The sequence below is a fragment of the Oncorhynchus clarkii genome, chromosome 20 (genome assembly GCF_045791955.1).
Source record: "Oncorhynchus clarkii lewisi isolate Uvic-CL-2024 chromosome 20, UVic_Ocla_1.0, whole genome shotgun sequence".
In the NCBI taxonomy this organism is placed as follows: Eukaryota; Metazoa; Chordata; class Actinopteri; order Salmoniformes; family Salmonidae; genus Oncorhynchus; species Oncorhynchus clarkii.
In genome coordinates this window covers 13,420,447-13,438,544 of record NC_092166.1, presented here as the reverse complement: position 1 = coordinate 13,438,544, position 18,098 = coordinate 13,420,447, and the positions used below count along the sequence as shown (strand labels likewise).

General features: G+C 42.2%; 2 protein-coding genes across 4 annotated transcripts in view; one reads left to right on the top strand and one right to left on the bottom strand.

Annotated features, from left to right (window-relative positions):
- Positions 1-895: 895 nt before the first annotated feature.
- On the top strand, positions 896-7,722 carry LOC139375949 (ubiquitin-ribosomal protein eL40 fusion protein-like). Of its 2 annotated transcripts, none has more exons than XM_071117927.1 (5): positions 896-4,392; positions 4,988-5,099; positions 5,276-5,362; positions 6,010-6,112; positions 7,563-7,722. In XM_071117927.1, exons 2-5 carry the CDS (start codon positions 4,997-4,999, stop codon positions 7,654-7,656), a joined length of 387 nt encoding a protein of 128 aa, XP_070974028.1. In that variant the 5' UTR covers positions 896-4,392; positions 4,988-4,996; the 3' UTR covers positions 7,657-7,722. The 2 variants fall into 2 exon arrangements, with proteins under 2 accessions (XP_070974028.1, XP_070974029.1); XM_071117928.1 differs by having other exon boundaries at positions 1,263-1,460.
- A 44-nt stretch (positions 7,723-7,766) lies between these two features.
- LOC139375948 (homer protein homolog 3-like) overlaps positions 7,767-18,098 on the bottom strand; it is a 33,875-nt gene continuing 23,543 nt past the window's right edge. The window contains exons 8-10 of one of the 2 annotated variants that reach the window (XM_071117924.1): positions 10,634-10,741; positions 10,048-10,128; positions 7,767-9,925 (exon numbers count right to left, since the gene is read on the bottom strand). In XM_071117924.1, coding sequence (XP_070974025.1) covers positions 9,740-9,925; positions 10,048-10,128; positions 10,634-10,741 — 375 coding nt within the window. In that variant the 3' untranslated portion in view covers positions 7,767-9,739. Of the gene's footprint in view, positions 9,926-10,047; positions 10,129-10,598; positions 10,742-18,098 lie in introns of both variants that reach the window. The other variant, XM_071117926.1, reaches the window with a different exon arrangement.

The following is an 18,098-nucleotide window of genomic DNA, read 5'->3' as shown; positions in this document are numbered from 1 at the left end:
TCGATTAAGGCAGTCCCCCGCACCTCACTGATTCAGAGGAGTTGGGTTAAATGTGGAAGACCATTTCAGTTGAATGCATTTAGTTGTGCAACTGACTAGGTATCCCCTTTCCCTTAAATAAAGGTTCAATAAAAAAATAAAAATAAATCCTTCCCTGCAAGCACCTGCATGTAATCTCTAGCTGACTCCTTTTCTAACAGTTATTGTGTAAATTTAAAACTTGCTCAAGACAGTTCACAGAATTGTCAATTCAAGTAAATGTTGCCAAAATATTAATTACTGAATTTAGCCAATACAGACATTCTTACCTTGGCCTCAATTCGGCAGTCTCGTCCAGATCATCATGGCATTTGTAGTTCTTTATGATAGCCACATTAGCAGCTAATTAGCGTTTCATTTTGATAAACTTCACCTTGTCCTAGAGAGATTTACAGTTATCAAAATGTCACACCGGGGTAAGCCTACATGAAACACAGCCCTTTTATTGTAAGTGTTTTCTGGTGGAATGGTGGAAAAACGTCTGGAACAATTTCCTTGTTTGACCACCAGTTTTTTGGGTGTCATGAATCATACTGTGGTACTCTATCGATCTGTTGTTGGTGAGTGTCAATCTTACGGAAACCTCAAAGGGGAGACATTGCAACACATATGACATCTACTTGCAGGATTGCTTTCCAAAAACAACACAGATTTTTTTTAAACAAAGCCCGGGAGAGCATTTGTAAACGGATGTAGGCAATTATCTTCCTCTTGCATGGCATGACTTGCAATCTTATCCGTGTTTACCGCAGGAGAGGTAGCTATTAAAGAAATCGTTTTTTCTGGTGGTCAACGCGCCAACTCCGCCAAGAAGCCTCCAGACCAGTAGATGGCGGTAATGTGATGCGTGACGTGTGAGTTTGGGAGCCCAGCAGGGTTGCCATGGTCGTCGTTTTCCGAAAATTGGGCTATATTGAAAACGATGTTGCGGGAGAAAATGTATTGTTCGTGGGTGTCGCGTTTTTGGTGTACTTCTAAATTGCACCGCGGCCACCATGGCATTTTTCTTAATATATATATTTTTCACTGTGACCTGCTGCTGATTGAGTGAGTGACTGAACTTTTGTGAGTGTAATGTTTACTGTTTATTTTTTATTGTTCAATTCACTTTTGGTTATTATCTATTTCACATGCTTTGGCAATGTAAACATATGTTTCCCATGCCTATAAAGCCATTTTAATTGAATTGGGGGAGGGCCAGAGGAGTGTGTGTGCATTGAGAGCACTGAGTGTGTGCTGCAGGCTGAGTCACGGAGACTGAGAAGCAGTTTTAGCAGTTGTATGTAGGCTATTTAGATTGGTCATTATGGATACACTTTTTCCATAAAGCATATTAACGCGCTAGAACTGATATAACAGCGACAACGCATTGGAAAATAACTTTAGGCGTACTAGAGCGCTTTCGATCAATTCGATCAGAGGTGAGTAAACTGTATTGTAATGTCGACTTTTCTCATGGATAACCATATCAAGCGAAGGGTCTTACTCATGCTCAGTTCCAGGGTCTGGAGCGCTGCGCGAGTTGACATGGAAGTTTAAATGGAAGTTTTGGAACTCCCTCGCGTGCTTCTGTTTTTCGGAGTCCACAATAAAAATGACATTTTAATTTTTAGCCATCAAGTAGGCAGACTATGTATTACTTTGTATGCCATTGTAGGCTACTGTATAGCCTACCATTTGATATAATATATATGTTGAAATGACGATAGGGCTCCCGAGTGGCGCAGCGGTCACTGCATCTCAGTGCAAGGGGTGTCCCTGGTTCAAATCCAGGCTGTATCACATCTGGCATTGATTGGTCCCATAGGGCTGCGCACAATTGACCCAGCATTGTTCAGGTTTGGCCGGCATAGGCCATCATTGCAAATAATTTGTTCTTAACTGACTTGCCTAGCTAAATGAAAAAATATATAGGCCACTTGTGTACCCTACCTGGAGCTGGCAAAAGTATTTAATAAATAGCTCAGTTTGTTGTAGCCTTGTTATTATGCAATTGATCATGGTCACAGCTCTATGGCAAATGTATAATTCTCCACATATAATGTCAGATGCATTGTGGACATTCCCTGAAATGACATGTTGGCCTACATCTAGCTAGGCAAACCATGGCAAATTGAATTGCATTATAAACCCAGATTTTAGTCAGTAGCCTATGCCTATTGAAATAACAAGTCAATCTCGCAAATAGACCATTTATAATGGTTTGTAGTCTTAACATCTGGCACACAATATTTATTTATTTTGATTGAACCTTTATTTATCCAGGAATGGCTCAGTGAGATTTGAAATCTCTTTTTCAAGAGCTCCTGGCCAAGATAGGCAGCAAAAAGTCATTACACAATTACAGACAGACAACATGAAAAACTATAGGTAATCTAGTAAAAAAAAACATAGAATTCACAAGAGTATAACATAATCATAAAAAAACATTGACAGGTCAGGGAATCAGCCTCAAAATCCCTCACCAATAATTTAAAAACACTCTGAACAAGTTCTTCCAGTTTAAAAGTATTTTGTAAGGTATTCCAAGCCAATGAGACAGAGTACATAAAATACCCTTTACCAAATTCAGTTCAGACATTTGCAACAGTTAGCAGGATAAAGTCCTGCGAACGAAGAGAGTACCCACCACATTTCTGAACAATAAAAATGCCCAAATAAAATGGTAGTAAACCCAAAATGGCTTTGTAAGTAAAAGTATACCAGTGACTGAGCCTACAACTGACTAGAGAAGGCCAGCCCAACCCTTGTATATAAAGTGCAGTGGTGCGTAATGGTTTTGCAGTTTAAAATAAATCTCAATGCTCCATGGTAAAGGGTGTCAATTCATCTTAAACACTGAGTGGAAGCATTCATATATAAAATATCCCCATAGTGTTGTAAAGGCATAAATGTAGCTTATACTAGCCTCCTTCTGGCTTCAATAGAAAAACAGGCCTTTTGTCATTTAAAAGAAGCTGTCATCAATTAAAGTTCCAAGATATTTATATGAGGTTACAGGTCTCAATCTCATTGCCCCAACAGTTAATAATAAGTGAAATGTTCAGAGGTCTATTTATTGCTTTAGAAAACACCATTAGTTTAGTTTTGTCGGTATTGAGGATAAGCTTCAATTGACACAAGGTATGTTGAACAGTATAAAAGCCGTTTGCAAGTTCTGGAAAGCTTTTGTAAGAGACGAGGCACAACAATAAATAACAGTATCATCAGCATAAAAGTGAAGTCGTGCATTTTGCAAATTTTTGTCTAAATTATTTATAGAAATAGTACAGAGCCCTGGGGCACACCATTACAGACAGACAATTTAACAGACATCAAATCAAATCAAATGTATTTATATAGCCCTTCGTACATCAGCTGATATCTCAAAGTGCTGTACAGAAACCCAGCCTAAAACCCCAAACAGCAAGCAATGCAGGTGTAGAGCCCATCAAATTGAGTGCACTGAGTTCTATCAGACAGATAGTTAGCAAACCATGCAACTGCATGCTCCGAAAGACCTACGCTCGACAATCTCTGCCTCTGTATAATAACAGCACAATTTCCAGAAAATAGTGCAACATTTGTTTTTTGAAGTTCGTCCAAGTGTTTCTTGCACAGAGATTTCGAGATCCTCTGTCCAACTTTCATCACTCATCAACTCTCCTGTTGGATTTATCTATAGTTATGCACATGTCCAGGCAGGATTTATTTCCAATTATTAACAGGGTGGTTTGAGCCCTGAATGCTGATTGGTTTAAAGCCATGGTATAGCAGACTGTGTATCACGGGAATTACCAAAAAATACTTTTTTCTATTCTAATTAGGTTGTTAACCAGTTTATAATAGCAATAAGGCACCTCAGGGATTTGTGGTATATGACCAATATACCACAGTTAAGGGCTATGTCCTTAGAATAGCCCTTAGCTGTGGTATATTGGCCATATACCACGCCTCCTTGGGCCGTATTACTTAATCATAGCTGTCAAAATAAGTTAAATTGATCTGGAGAGTTTAATATGGGTGATTTATCTTTTCTCTTGGGACATATTCTTAAACTTGCAAGAATTATTATATTGATGGAAAACCGAATTTTGCTTCCTAGCCTATGTCGTTAAAAATGAAGAGGAAAAAAATCATTCTTAATTCGCTCGATATGTTATAGACTAAGGGTTTCGTGGATAAATGTGGCAACTCCTCTCTTGCTACAAAAAACCCCCAAAACATTAAAGACCTAGTTGTCTGCCTTGTTGCGGGTTTTCAGAGGTCAATACCTCGAAATTTTAGCTAGACCTGGCAACCCTTAGCCGAAAGTAGAATGATGAAAACCATCAAGTTCCTGCTTTCCTGTTCTCCAGAAGCAGTTGTCTGACGGTGAGTGTTGTTTAACCAGCTAAGCGTATCTTCAACATTATGGATATATTTGTATATTTTGAGGTTTGACTATCAGCGACTATTTTATGTCTAGATATCTGACATTAATTGACGACTGACTGTTCATTAGTGTGTGAGAAACGGGACTAATAGCTAGCTAGCTGTGTGACATTAGACGGTAGCTAACGTTAGCTTGCTAACAACCGTGGCCCTGTGTGCCATGTGCCATTTCCAAATGGGTTAGCTAAACGCATAACGTTAGCTACAGCCATATTACTAGTGTGTAGCTAAAGCATTACAAACATGTTATCCAGTACTGTAATTGTCAGATGACACGTGGCTGGTGAAATAATTGACTAACGTTATTCAGACATCATTAACTTACTATACAGCCCACAACGTACAAGTATTGCCCGTTTGATTAACGGTAGCTAACTAACGTGCTAGGTGTATGAAACTAGTAATTTAGTAGCCTGCTGATTTTTAAAGCTAACTAGTAAAATATCTTCCGTTGAGCATGCATTTCACTCCAGGACCACGCTTAATCTGTGTCCAGGAAACTGGCCTATAATGTTTACCCGCCTTGTTTCAACAGTCAACAAAGATGCAGATCTTTGTGAAAACGTTGACGGGTAAAACCATCACCCTTGAGGTGGAACCCAGTGACACCATCGAGAATGTGAAGGCCAAGATTCAAGACAAAGAAGGTAACACTCAATCTCAGCAACAATACAAATTGCTGGGCATTGATCTAGGGTTAGTTTACCTTCCACCCGAGAACCGAAAATCGGCATAAGATATGTGTATATGGGCAACTACTCCAGTTGGTGTGATGTGGATGGTTTGATGGCAAACATACTTAGTTTGCTGCCTTCCCTTTCAGGTATTCCTCCTGACCAACAGCGACTCATCTTCGCTGGCAAACAGTTGGAGGATGGCCGCACATTGTCAGACTACAACATTCAGAAAGGTACTTCTTGACTAATCCAATGATGGAGATCATACTGTTTGTTCAGACAATGACAGACAAGTCTTCAGTGTTTACACTAATCTGTCATGGCATTGAGGCTTATATCACATCTTAGTCCATGGGAACGTGAGCAGTCTGTCTGGGGTGCGGCAGGTAACCTAGCGGTTAAGAGCGTTGAACCAGTAAATAAAAGGTTGTTGGTTCAAAATCCCCAAGATGACTAAGTGGAAAATCTGCTGATGTGCCCTTGAGCAAGGCACTTAACCCTAATTGCTCCTGTGAATCGCTCTGGATAAGAGCGTCAGCTAAATTACTAAAATGTGAAATATTATGCATGCTGTAATAGTCATGCATCACATATTAGCAGTTAATGCCCCTGGCCCTAAACAAAAATTATAAATAGTTTATATAACAAATATATATATAAGGCCCTAACAAACAATTTATTTTATATAAGGCCCTAACAAAAATACAAATGTTTATCTAAAAATGTCAGTGCATATTTTCAACTCTTAGAAATACAATTTGTGATACTACCTGGAAAACAGTGGCATGTGTTACTTAGTGGACTATCCTGGCTAAATAAATTCTACTGTGTAATCTTGTTGACGTGTAATTTGTTAATGTGTCACTACTTTGCTTCCCAGAGTCCACTCTGCATCTTGTGCTGCGTCTGAGAGGAGGTATCATCGAGCCTTCCCTGAGACAGCTGGCACAGAAATACAACTGTGACAAAATGATCTGCCGCAAGTATGTCTGCTTTCATTAACTGAACACAAAATACACTGAACAAAAATATAAACACAGCATGTGACAATTTCAAAGATTTTACTGAGTTGCAGTTCATTTAAGGAATTCAGTCAACTGAAATAAATAAATTAGGCTCTAATTTATGGATTTCACATGACTGGGAATACAGATATGCATCTGTTGGTCACAATACCTGAAAAAAGGTAAGGGTGTGAATCAGAATACCAGTCAGTATCTGATGTGACCACCATTTACCGCGCAACATATCTCCTTCACATAGAGTTGATCAGGCTGTTGATTGTGGCATGAGGAATGTTGTCCCACTCCTCTTCAATGGCTGTGTGAAGTTGCTGGTTATTAGCAGGAACTGGAACACGCTGTCGTACGCGTCGATCCAGAGCATCACAAACATGCTCAATGGGTGACATGTCTGGTGAGTATGCAGGCCATGGAAGAACTGAGACATTTTCAGCTTCCGGGAATTGTGTACAGATCCTTGCGACATGGGGCAGAGCATAATCATGCTGAAACATGAGGTGATTGTTGTGGATGAATAGCACGACAATTAGCCCTAGGATCTCGTCACGGTATCTCTGTGCATTCACATTGCCATAGATAAAATGCAGTTGTCTTCGTTGTCCATAGCTTATGTCTGCCCATACTATAACCCCACTTCCAACATTGGTCACTATGTTCAAAACGTTGACGTCAGAAAATCTCTCACACACACCGTCTGCCCGGTACAGTTAAAACCGGGATTCATCCAGCGTGCCAGTGGCCATCGAAGGTGAGCGTTTGCCCACTGAAGTTGGCTACGACGCCGAACTGCAGTCTGGTCAAGACCCTGGTGAGAACAACAAGCACACAGATGAGCTTCCCTGAGACGGTTTCTGGCAGTTTGTGCAGAAATTCTTTAATTTCATTGGCTGTCCAGGTGGCTGGTCTCAGATGATCCTGCAGGTGAAGAAGCTGGATGTGGAGGTCCTGGGCTGCCATGGTTACATGTGGTCTGCAGTTGTGAGGCCTGTCAAATTATCTGAAACAACATTTGGAGTGGCTTATGGTAGAGAATTGAACATTACATTTTCTGGCAACAGCTCTGGCGTGACAACTGCACATTTTAGTGGCCTGTTATAGTCTCCCAGCACAAGGTGCACCTGTGTAATGATCATGCTGTTTAATCGGCTTCTTGATATGTCGCACCTTTCAGGTGGATGGATAATCTTGGCAAAGGAGAAATGCTCACTAACGGGGATGTAAACAAATTTGTGCACAATTTTAACGTTTTTGGTGAATATGGAACATTTCTGGGATTTTATTATTTCAGCTCATGAAACATGGGATCAACACTTCACATGCTGCGTTTTATTTTTGTTCAGTGTAGAATTACAGACATCTACTGACCCAGGTCTGTGGACTTAATGATGTTGGTGCACTCTCTGTATTACAGATGCTATGCACGTCTTCACCCCCGTGCAGTCAACTGCCGCAAAAAGAAGTGTGGGCATACCAGCAACCTGCGCCCCAAGAAGAAGCTGAAGTAAACTTGCATCCTTACAATCTTTTGTCAAAGGTTTTCAATAAAAGAAAATGGAAAAAGGAAAGGCTCATTCTTGCTGTCACAAACCTTGACTTACTACATAGCACAAGGCAGTTTTGATCACATTATTCTATGCCCTTTTATTTTTTAGACAGTTTCTTTTGAACAAGGCTCATGAAAAATAACATTTTGCTCCACTTCACTTGAGTGCCTTAATCTAAATATCATGTGTGCAATGAAACTTGCAATTTCATCACGGATCATTTTTTTTTTTTACAGTAAATGCAAATACATACAACCACTTACAAGGCCTATAGCATTGTCTCCTATAAGATGAACATCAAGCCCCTTCTACTGCTCTTAATGATTACATATGCTGGAGGGAAATAAGAGCTGGTCAAATGCATTCATTCAAGTCTCAAAGATAGTTATATTTACGTAAACCTCATGAATGAAGAGCTCAGTTCAATCCGTAGCGCTTTAGCATTTATGATGTACATTTTGAAGGTCATTTCCGATTGCGCCGACATACAACGTTATAGCGCAGATTTTCAGCGCTATGGATGGAACGGATTATATTTTTAGTTATCAATTATTAGACAATCTGGCTAGAGACAATGGCTCTTTGAGAAGTCTTAATTTAACATTGACTTTTTGCAAGAGCAAACTCTTAAATGTCTTAAATCTTATCGCTCATCTAAATCATCTACCAAATTATCAGGACTTATCTAGCTTTAATTTAACATTCTATAAACACAAATGAGAATCTGTTGAGTCAAGCTTTTGAAAGCTCTTACTTTGAGAACTCAACTCCCTTTGGTGCCTTTTAGTTCTTAGATGGTTGGAACATATTTGCATGTATGCAAGTTACCCTCCCATGCCTCATACATCACACTATTACCAGCATGCCATAGTACCAATAAAGTTTTATATATTTACAACTGGTACCCGTAACACGGACACATCTGACGTTTCTGTCAATAAACATGTTTCTTTACAGATTGTTTATCGCTCAGAGCACTTCACATGCATTGTTTTTTTTTAAGTATACAATTATCAGACATGAGTCGTTAACATATCACAGGTTAAATAAAGACTAACAATCTGTAGTGCTGAAGACCTGCGCTACGAGCGCAATAGAAATTGAAAGGAGAAGTACATTTCAATCGCGCTACAGCACAGATCTTCAGTGTTACGGATTGAATCGAGCCCTGACTACGTTAATCATATTGATGTCCCGAGATTATTACAGAGGCATATCTTTTGGTCTCTGTGACACTAACTTTGCTCCGATGTATAAAAAACAGAATATTTTGATAAGGCTAAATCTTTACTTTCTTGTTATTGAATACCAATTATCTTGAGTTGTATGATCATTTGATGTGAATACTGTCAGCCACATTTTTTAAAATTATTTATCTGCTTCATGTAATGCTCCTTTCCAAATACATGGTTGCACTGAGATCTCCCCCCAAAAATAAAAATAAACTCCTCACTGGAAAATTAAAATAGATAATCCACATTGCTCATTATACCATTATATTACCAAATTTGTATAAAATCAGTTGAATTCAAAATCTACAAGCACCTAATGATGTCATTGTTCTCATTCTTGACAATATTCCTAATCGCAAATAAACAGCCAAGCACTTAAGACTATTGCCTTGAATGTTGCTTAAGAAAGCAACATGAAACGCAGCACAACACCGGACACAGCAGATACACTGCCTTGGTCAGTGTTTCCGAACCCTGGTTCTCCAGTATCCCCAACAGTACACAGTTTTGTTGTAGCCCTTGACAAACACACCTAATTCAACTCAGTGAGGGCTTGATGATTAGTTGACAAGTTGAATTAGGTGTGCTTGTCCAGGTTACAATAAAAATGTAGAATGGAGGACCTGGGTTGGGAAACACTGCCTAGGTAACACCACAACATATTGCTTAACAAGCTGGAAAGTACAGTACAGCGATGCAGCAATCTTCCCACAGCAGAAGCGGTGTTGTGCTTTATAGCAGGAGAGGACCAGCTCCATCTCTTTTTCCTCTCTTTGCATTGGCCATCCCCAACAGACTCTTCCTCTTTGGCATCATTTGTCAATCAGCTTGACAAGGCTCTGCCGGAGGTCGTTCAGGTCAAAGAGCTTGATGTCCAGGATCTCGATGGCCCTCTGCACCTCACTCTCTGTGCGGTCCCGCTCCTCTAGGGAGGCGGCCAGGTTCTGCTCGGCATTCTGCACCCGCCGCTCCAGCTCCAGGTTACGCATCTCCATCTCCTGAAGAACCACAGGGGGGAAAAGAAGACAATTTCACCCGTCTTAATTCACCCTTAGTGCATCCTACTTGCTGCTTGTTCCTGCAATGTTTCAGCAAGTATTTATTCAGTGTGCAGTTCTACCTGTAATCTATGTATGGCTTCTTCTCTCTCCTGCTCCATCTCATGGTATTCTGATTTCTTGTTCTGCAGAATGTGGATTTCCTGGGATAAAAAAAAACATTATCAATCGCACATTAGGACCTTTGCGATCAGCAACACAAAACAAAGGAAGTTACAGGTTTTCGCATCAGCCTTTATCTATTTTGTTTAAAGACCACAACTGATTTGAGATCAGTTGCCTGGTTATGCTATCTTTGTGATAAGACTGTTCTCCATCTATAATTGCATACAATTCCATTTCAACTCCAGCTACTTTTGATCTTGGTAACGTCTCCCCCTAACCTCATTTTATGCATAAGTTGCAAAGGGCAAACAGCTGTACCAGAGGAGGCTGGTGGGAGGAGCTAGGACAGGCTCATTGTAATGACTAGAATGGAATTAACGGAACAGAGTCAAATGTGGTTTCTATATGTTTGTGTTTGACGTTCCATTAATTCCATTCCAGCCATTACAATGAGCCCATCTTCCTATAGCTCCTCCCACCAGCCTCCTCTGTGATGTACCTACAATACCTCTCGTTTCCCCTGTATGTCTCTTGCCCTCTGACCTCGTCTTTAGCCTTGAGCAGGGCCTCCAGTTCCTCCAGAGACCGAGTCAGCTCGTCCTTTAGCATGTCACTAGGACCGTGGCCACCATGTGCTTCCAGATCAGCCACCTGCCAACAGACAATACGTTTCAGTCAAGACCAGGGGTGTATTCATCACGCCGATTATGTTGCAAAACGTTTTCCTGTTGCAAAACATTTTGCAACAGAAACCGTTCACTCCAAATGGAAAACGGTTTGCAATGAAAACGAGGTTTCTATTGGACAAATTCAGGAAGGTCCAATTTCCTTCTGTTTGCTTCCTTTTGGTTCTTACATGGTAAACAGTTTTTGTTGCAAGACGTAATGAATACACCCCAGGATAAATCAGTATAGACTTGACTGTTCTGCAGTTCTTGTCAGATCTCTAGAGGGAATGTGAACGTTATTGTGACGTGTTTGCCAGGACCCTTGTTGAAACTAGATTGAGCCTCTACTTGCTATGCACTCCTGAATGGTGCTATAATTGGGACAGGTGCTGGTCCAGAAAGGAATGATACCTTGCCTTTACAGCTTGCCCCTGCCATTAAATGTTATGTACATTTTCCTAAATGTTAACAGTGTATACCCAGTTGTGGTCATTTAAATCCGTCAGAATCTCTTTTCAATCAGCCATTCTAATTGTCCAGCAAGACAATGGGTCTGTTGTTCTCCAGGCCTTTCTTCATCAACTCAATTCACAACTGCTCCTCACACAAAATGCATCATATATAATATAATATAGCAGTACCACACTGCAAGTAAAGGAAAATCCAAATCCCTTTTCCCTGGCACCGGATAAAAAAGGTCCTACTTTTCTCCTTCCCCCCCTTCTGACACACAGGTCTCGACACACATCTCTGCATGCCTGGCAGATATCTCAGCTTGGATTTCGGCCCACCACCTCAAGCTCAACAAGACGGAACTGCTCTTCAAAGACCAGGAAGGTCTGCCCGCTCAAAGACCTCTCCATCACGGTTGACAACTCCACTGAGTCGCCCTCCGAGAGTGCAAATAACCTTGGCTTGACCCTGGACAACACCCTGAAAACATCAAAGCAGTGACTTGCTTCTGCAGGTTCATGCTCTACAACATCCGTAGAGTACAACCCTACCTCACACAGGAAGAGACACAGGTCCTAATCCAGGCACTTATCCTCTCCCGTCTGGACTACTGCAACTCACTGTTGGCTGGACTACTGCAACTCACTGTTGGCTGGACTACTGCAACTCACTGTTGGCTGGACTACTGCAACTCGCTGTTGGCTGGGCTACTGCAACTCGCTGTTGGCTGGACTACTGCAACTCACTGTTGGCTGGACTACTGCAACTCACTGTTGGCTGGACTACTGCAACTCGCTGTTGGCTGGGCTACTGCAACTCGCTGTTGGCTGGACTACTGCAACTCACTGTTGGCTGGGCTACTGCAACTCGCTGTTGGCTGGACTACTGCAACTCGCTGTTGGCTGGGCTACTGCAACTTGCTGTTGGCTGGGCTACTGCAACTCGCTGTTGGCTGGGCTACTGCAACTCGCTGTTGGCTGGACTACTGCAACTCGCTGTTGGCTGGGCTACTGCAACTCCCTGTTGGCTGGACTACTGCAACTCACTGTTGGCTGGACTACTGCAACTCGCTGTTGGCTGGACTACTGCAACTCGCTGTTGGCTGGGCTACTGCAACTCGCTGTTGGCTGGACTACTGCAACTCGCTGTTGGCTGGACTACTGCAACTCACTGTTGGCTGGGCTACTGCAACTCGCTGTTGGCTGGGCTACTGCAACTCGCTGTTGGCTGGGCTACTGCAACTCGCTGTTGGCTGGGCTACTGCAACTCGCTGTTGGCTGGACTACTGCAACTCACTGTTGGCTGGGCTACTGCAACTCGCTGTTGGCTGGACTACTGCAACTCGCTGTTGGCTGGACTACTGCAACTCACTGTTGGCTGGACTACTGCAACTCGCTGTTGGCTGGACTACTGCAACTCGCTGTTGGCTGGGCTACTGCAACTCGTTGTTGGCTGGACTACTGCAACTCGCTGTTGGCTGGGCTACTGCAACTCGCTGTTGGCTGGACAACAGGTTTTCAACCTTCCCAAGTTCTCTCATGTCACCCGTTATGCCACCTCAGGTCACTCTGTCCTGGCACCCCCCCCCCCCCAAATGTTTTTTTTCCCAATAAATAATAAAATATGTCATATATAATATCACCAAGTAGCAGTACCACACTCCAGGTAAAGGAAACTCCAAATCCCTTGTGTATATACAGTACCAGTCAAAAGTTTAGACACACCTAATCATTACAGGGGTTTCTTTCTTTTTTACTATTTTCTAGTACATTGTAGAATAATAGTGAAGGCATCAGAACTATGAAATAACACATTTGGAATAATGTAGTAACCAAAAAAGTGTTAAACAAATCAAAATATAATTTTATATTTGAGATTCTTCAAAGCAGCCTTTGCCTTGATGACAGCTTTGGACATTCTTGGCATTCTCTCAACCAGCTTCATGAGGTTGGAATGCATTTAAATGAACAGGTGTTTTGTTAATCTGTGGAATTTCCTTTTTAATGAATTTAAGACAATCTGTTGTTTTGTGACACGGTAGGGGTGGTAAAAGACCATGTCCACATTTATTTTATTTTTGTACCTTTATTTAACTAGGCAAGTTAGTTAAGAACAAATTCTTATTTTCAATGACGACCTAGGAACAGTGGGTTAACTGCCTGTTCAGGGGCAGAACGACAGATTTGTACCTTGTCAGCTCAGGGGTTTGAACTTGCAACCTTCCGGTTACTAGTCGCTCTAACCACTAGACTACCCTGCCGCCCCACATTAAGGCAAGAACAACTCAAATAACAAAGAGAAATGACAGTCCATCATGACTTTAAGACATGAGGGTCAGTCAATCCAGAAAATGTCAAGAACTTTGAAAGTTTCTTCAAGTGCAGTCCAAAAAACATCAAGTGCTATGATGAAACTGGTTCTCATGAGGACCGCCACAGGATAGGAAGACCCAGAGTAACCTCTGCTGAAGAGGATAAGTTCATTAGAGTTAACTGCACCTCAGATTGCAGCCCAAATAAATGCTTCAGAGAGTTCAAGTAACAGACACCTCTCAACATCAACTGTTTAGAGGAGACTGCGTGAATCAGGCCTTCAAGAAACTACTACTAAAGGACACCAATAAGAAGAAGAGACTTGCTTGGGCCAAGAAACACGAGCAATGGACATTAGACTGGTGCAAATTTGAGATTTTTGGTTCCAAACGCTGTGTCTTTGAGATGCAGAGTAGGTGAACAGATCATCTCCGCATGTGTTGTTCCTATCGTGAAGCATGGAGGAGGAGGTGTGATGGTGCTTTGCTGGTGACACTGTCAGTGATTTACAGTATTTAGAATTCAAGGCACACTTAACCACTTAACTGCCTGCCATTAGGTACCGAGATGAGATCCTCAGACCCCTTGTGAGACCATATGCTGGTGCGGTTGGCCCTGGGTTCCTCCTAATGCAAGACAATGCTAGACCTCATGTGGCTGGAGTGTGTCAGCAGTTCCTGCAAGAGGAAGGCATTGATGCTATGGACTGGCCCGCCCGTTCCCCAGACCTGAATCCAATTGAGCACATCTGGGCCATCATGTCTCGCTCCATCCACCAACGCCACGTTGCACCACAGACTGTCCAGGAGTTGGCGGATGCTTTAGTCCAGGAGGAGATCCCTCAGGAGACCATCCGCCACCTCATCAGGAGCATGCCCAGGCGTTGTAGGGAGGTCATACAGGCACGTGGAGGCCACACACACTACGGAACCTCATTTTGACTTGTTTTAAGGACATTACATCAAAGTTGGATCAGCCTGTAGTGTGGTTTTCCACTTTAATTTTGAGTGGGACTCCAAATCCAGACCTCCATGGGTTGATAAATTTGATTTCCATTGATAATTTTTGTGTGATTTTGTTGTCAGCACATTCAACTATGTAAAGAAAAAAGTATTTAATAAGAACATTTCATTCATTCAGATCTAGGACGTGTTATTTTAGTGTTCCCTTTATTTTTTTGAGCAGTGTATATATATATATATTTTTTTTAATGAAATATGACACGAGGAAACAATCAAAAGCAACATAAATAAAATAACATTTTAAATCCTTAGTGGCTGTCACGGTCTTCCTCCTCTTCATCTGAAGAGGAGAGGCGAGAAGGATCGGAGGACCAAAATGCGGCGTGGTTTGTGTTCATCTTGATATTTAATAAAGAAAACACTGAACACTGAAACACACTATACAAAAACAATAAACGAAATAACGACCGTGAAGCTAATGAGAACTGTGCTGACACAAGCAATCAACATAGACAATCACCCACAAACAAACAGTGAAACCCAGGCTACCTAAGTATGATTCTCAATTAGAGAACACTAATGACACCTGCCTCTGATTGAGAACCATACTAGGCCGAAACATACAAATCCCAAAATCATAGAAAAACAAACATAGACTGCCCACCCCAACTCACGCCCTGACCATACTAAATAATGACAAAACAAAGGAAATAAAGGTCAGAATGTGACAATGGCGATGTCAATTCTACCAGTATTGTACTATGTGATAGCTGTTGGAAAAGCATTCCTCATGAAGCTGGTTGAGAGAATGTCAAGCTGTCATCAAGGCAAAGGGTGGCTACTTTGAAGATTTTTGTTGGGTTACTACATGATTCCATATGTGCTATTTGATCATTTTGATGTGTTCAGTATTATTCTACAATGTAGAACATCTTCTAAATAAAGAAAAACCCTTGAATGAGTAGGTGTGTCCAAACTTTTGACTGGTACTGTACAGTATAGATAACACTAAACCAGCACTTGATCCCCCTCCCCAGCTCTGACTCTACTGATAGCTACGTTATTGAGGAAAATTGTACTTTCTATGCCTGTGATGGGGTTGTCCCACCTAGCTGTGTCTTCAGATTAATGCACTAACTATAAGTCGCCCTGGATAAGAGCGTCCGCTAAATGACTGAAAAGTCAGTCAGGGAGCCTGCCATCTTGGATCCTGGATCATTCCCGCATGATACACACCTCCCACCTCTTTATCCCACTTCAACCCAATCCAGTAGCAGCAGTGCCCCTGAGAATGCTGTTCCTATACATGCAAAACAGCAGTATCTCCTACTAACCAAACAACAATAGTGAGGAATTAATACACAAACCCCCCAATGCACAAACTGCCAAGCAACAAAACTGTAGTATAGAGTAAATAACAAAGTAAATAGCTGTCATTGGATGATAAAGGCATAATGTCTCCCTATCAGACATTGAGGTCTCAATAATACACACAACATACACCCTCCCCTTGATCCTCCTTTACCGTGGCCAAGGCTGCTGCCTTCCAATGAGCCAAGGCTGCTGCCTTCCAATGAGCAAGCCAAGGACCGAGACACCACCATTATCAGGTAACTGAGAATTGAAACCTCACTGCTGTGTCAACTCAGCCTGCAAAATACGAACAAAACTAAAAGGAGACCTTTAAAAGGTCTCTGCTTCTTGGAGAGTCTTGAGAGAGGCTGGATTATTTTTAACTGTGTGTGGTAGGAAGGGAGAACTAAATGAGAAGCTGCCAGCTTCCTCTGGTTATTTTTCATTTTTCTCCTAACTAGGGCATTGAAAGTAGGATATTGCTGTCCTACAAACCTCTCTCTCTTTCACCCCCTGGAGATGTGAACCATTTTCAGAGATGTGAACCATTTTCAGCCACTTCAGATCGAGAGAAAGAGAGAACTTGGTCCACCAGACCAGGGCCTGGTTTCCCAAAAGCATCATTAGAACCTTCGTAGGAGCATTGTTAAATCTCTGAACTGTTTCACAGAACCATCGTTATTAACGTTGCACTTAAACACTCTGAATCTAACGCCTGCCTCAGACCACTCATAGAACAGCTACTGAATCTAACGCCTGCCTCAGACCACTCATAGAACAGCTACTGAATCTAACGCCTGCCCCAGACCACTCATAGAACAGCTACTAAATCTAACGCCTGCCTCAGACCACTCATAGAACAGCTACTGAATCTAACGCCTGCCTCAGACCACTCATATAACAGCTACTGAATCTAACGCCTGCCTCAGACCACTCATAGAACAGCTACTGAATCTAACGCCTGCCTCAGACCACTCATAGAACAGCTACTGAATCTAATGCCTGAATCAGACCACTCATAGAACAGCTACTGAATCTAACGCCTGCCTCAGACCACTCATATAACAGCTACTGAATCTAACGCCTGCCCCAGACCACTCATATAACAGCTACTGAATCTAACGCCTGCCCCAGACCACTCATATAACAGCTACTGAATCTAACGCCTGCCTCAGACCACTCATATAACAGCTACTGAATCTAACGCCTGCCTCAGACCACTGATATAACAGCTACTGAATCTAACGCCTGCCTCAGACCACTGATATAACAACTACTGAATCTAACGCCTGCCTCAGACCACTCATATAACAGCTACTGAATCTAACGCCTGCCTCAGACCACTCATAGAACAGCTACTGAATCTAACGCCTGCCTCAGACCACTCATAGAACAGCTACTGAATCTAACGCCTGCCTCAGACCACTCATAGAACAGCTACTGAATCTAACGCCTGCCTCAGACCACTCATATAACAGCTACTGAATCTAACGCCTGCCTCAGACCACTGATATAACAGCTACTGAATCTAACGCCTGCCTCAGACCAATCATATAACAGCTACTGAATCTAACGCCTGCCTCAGACCACTCATATAACAGCTACTGAATCTAACGCCTGCCTCAGACCACTCATAGAACAGCTACTGAATCTAACGCCTGCCTCAGACCACTCATAGAACAGCTACTGAATCTAACGCCTGAATCAGACCACTCATAGAACAGCTACTGAATCTAACGCCTGCCTCAGACCACTCATAGAACAGCTACTGAATCTAACGCCTGCCCCAGACCACTCATATAACAGCTACTGAATCTAACGCCTGCCTCAGACCACTCATATAACAGCTACTGAATCTAACGCCTGCCTCAGACCACTGATATAACAGCTACTGAATCTAACGCCTGCCCCAGACCACTCATATAACAGCTACTGAATCTAACGCCTGCCTCAGACCACTCATATAACAGCTACTGAATCTAACGCCTGCCTCAGACCACTCATATAACAGCTACTGAATCTAACGCCTGCCTCAGACCACTCATATAACAGCTACTGAATCTAACGCCTGCCTCAGACCACTCATATAACAGCTACTGAATCTAACGCCTGCCTCAGACCACTCATATAACAGCTACTGAATCTAACGCCTGCCTCAGACCACTCATAGAACAGCTACTGAATCTAACGCCTGCCTCAGACCACTCATATAACAGCTACTGAATCTAACGCCTGCCTCAGACCACTCATAGAACAGCTA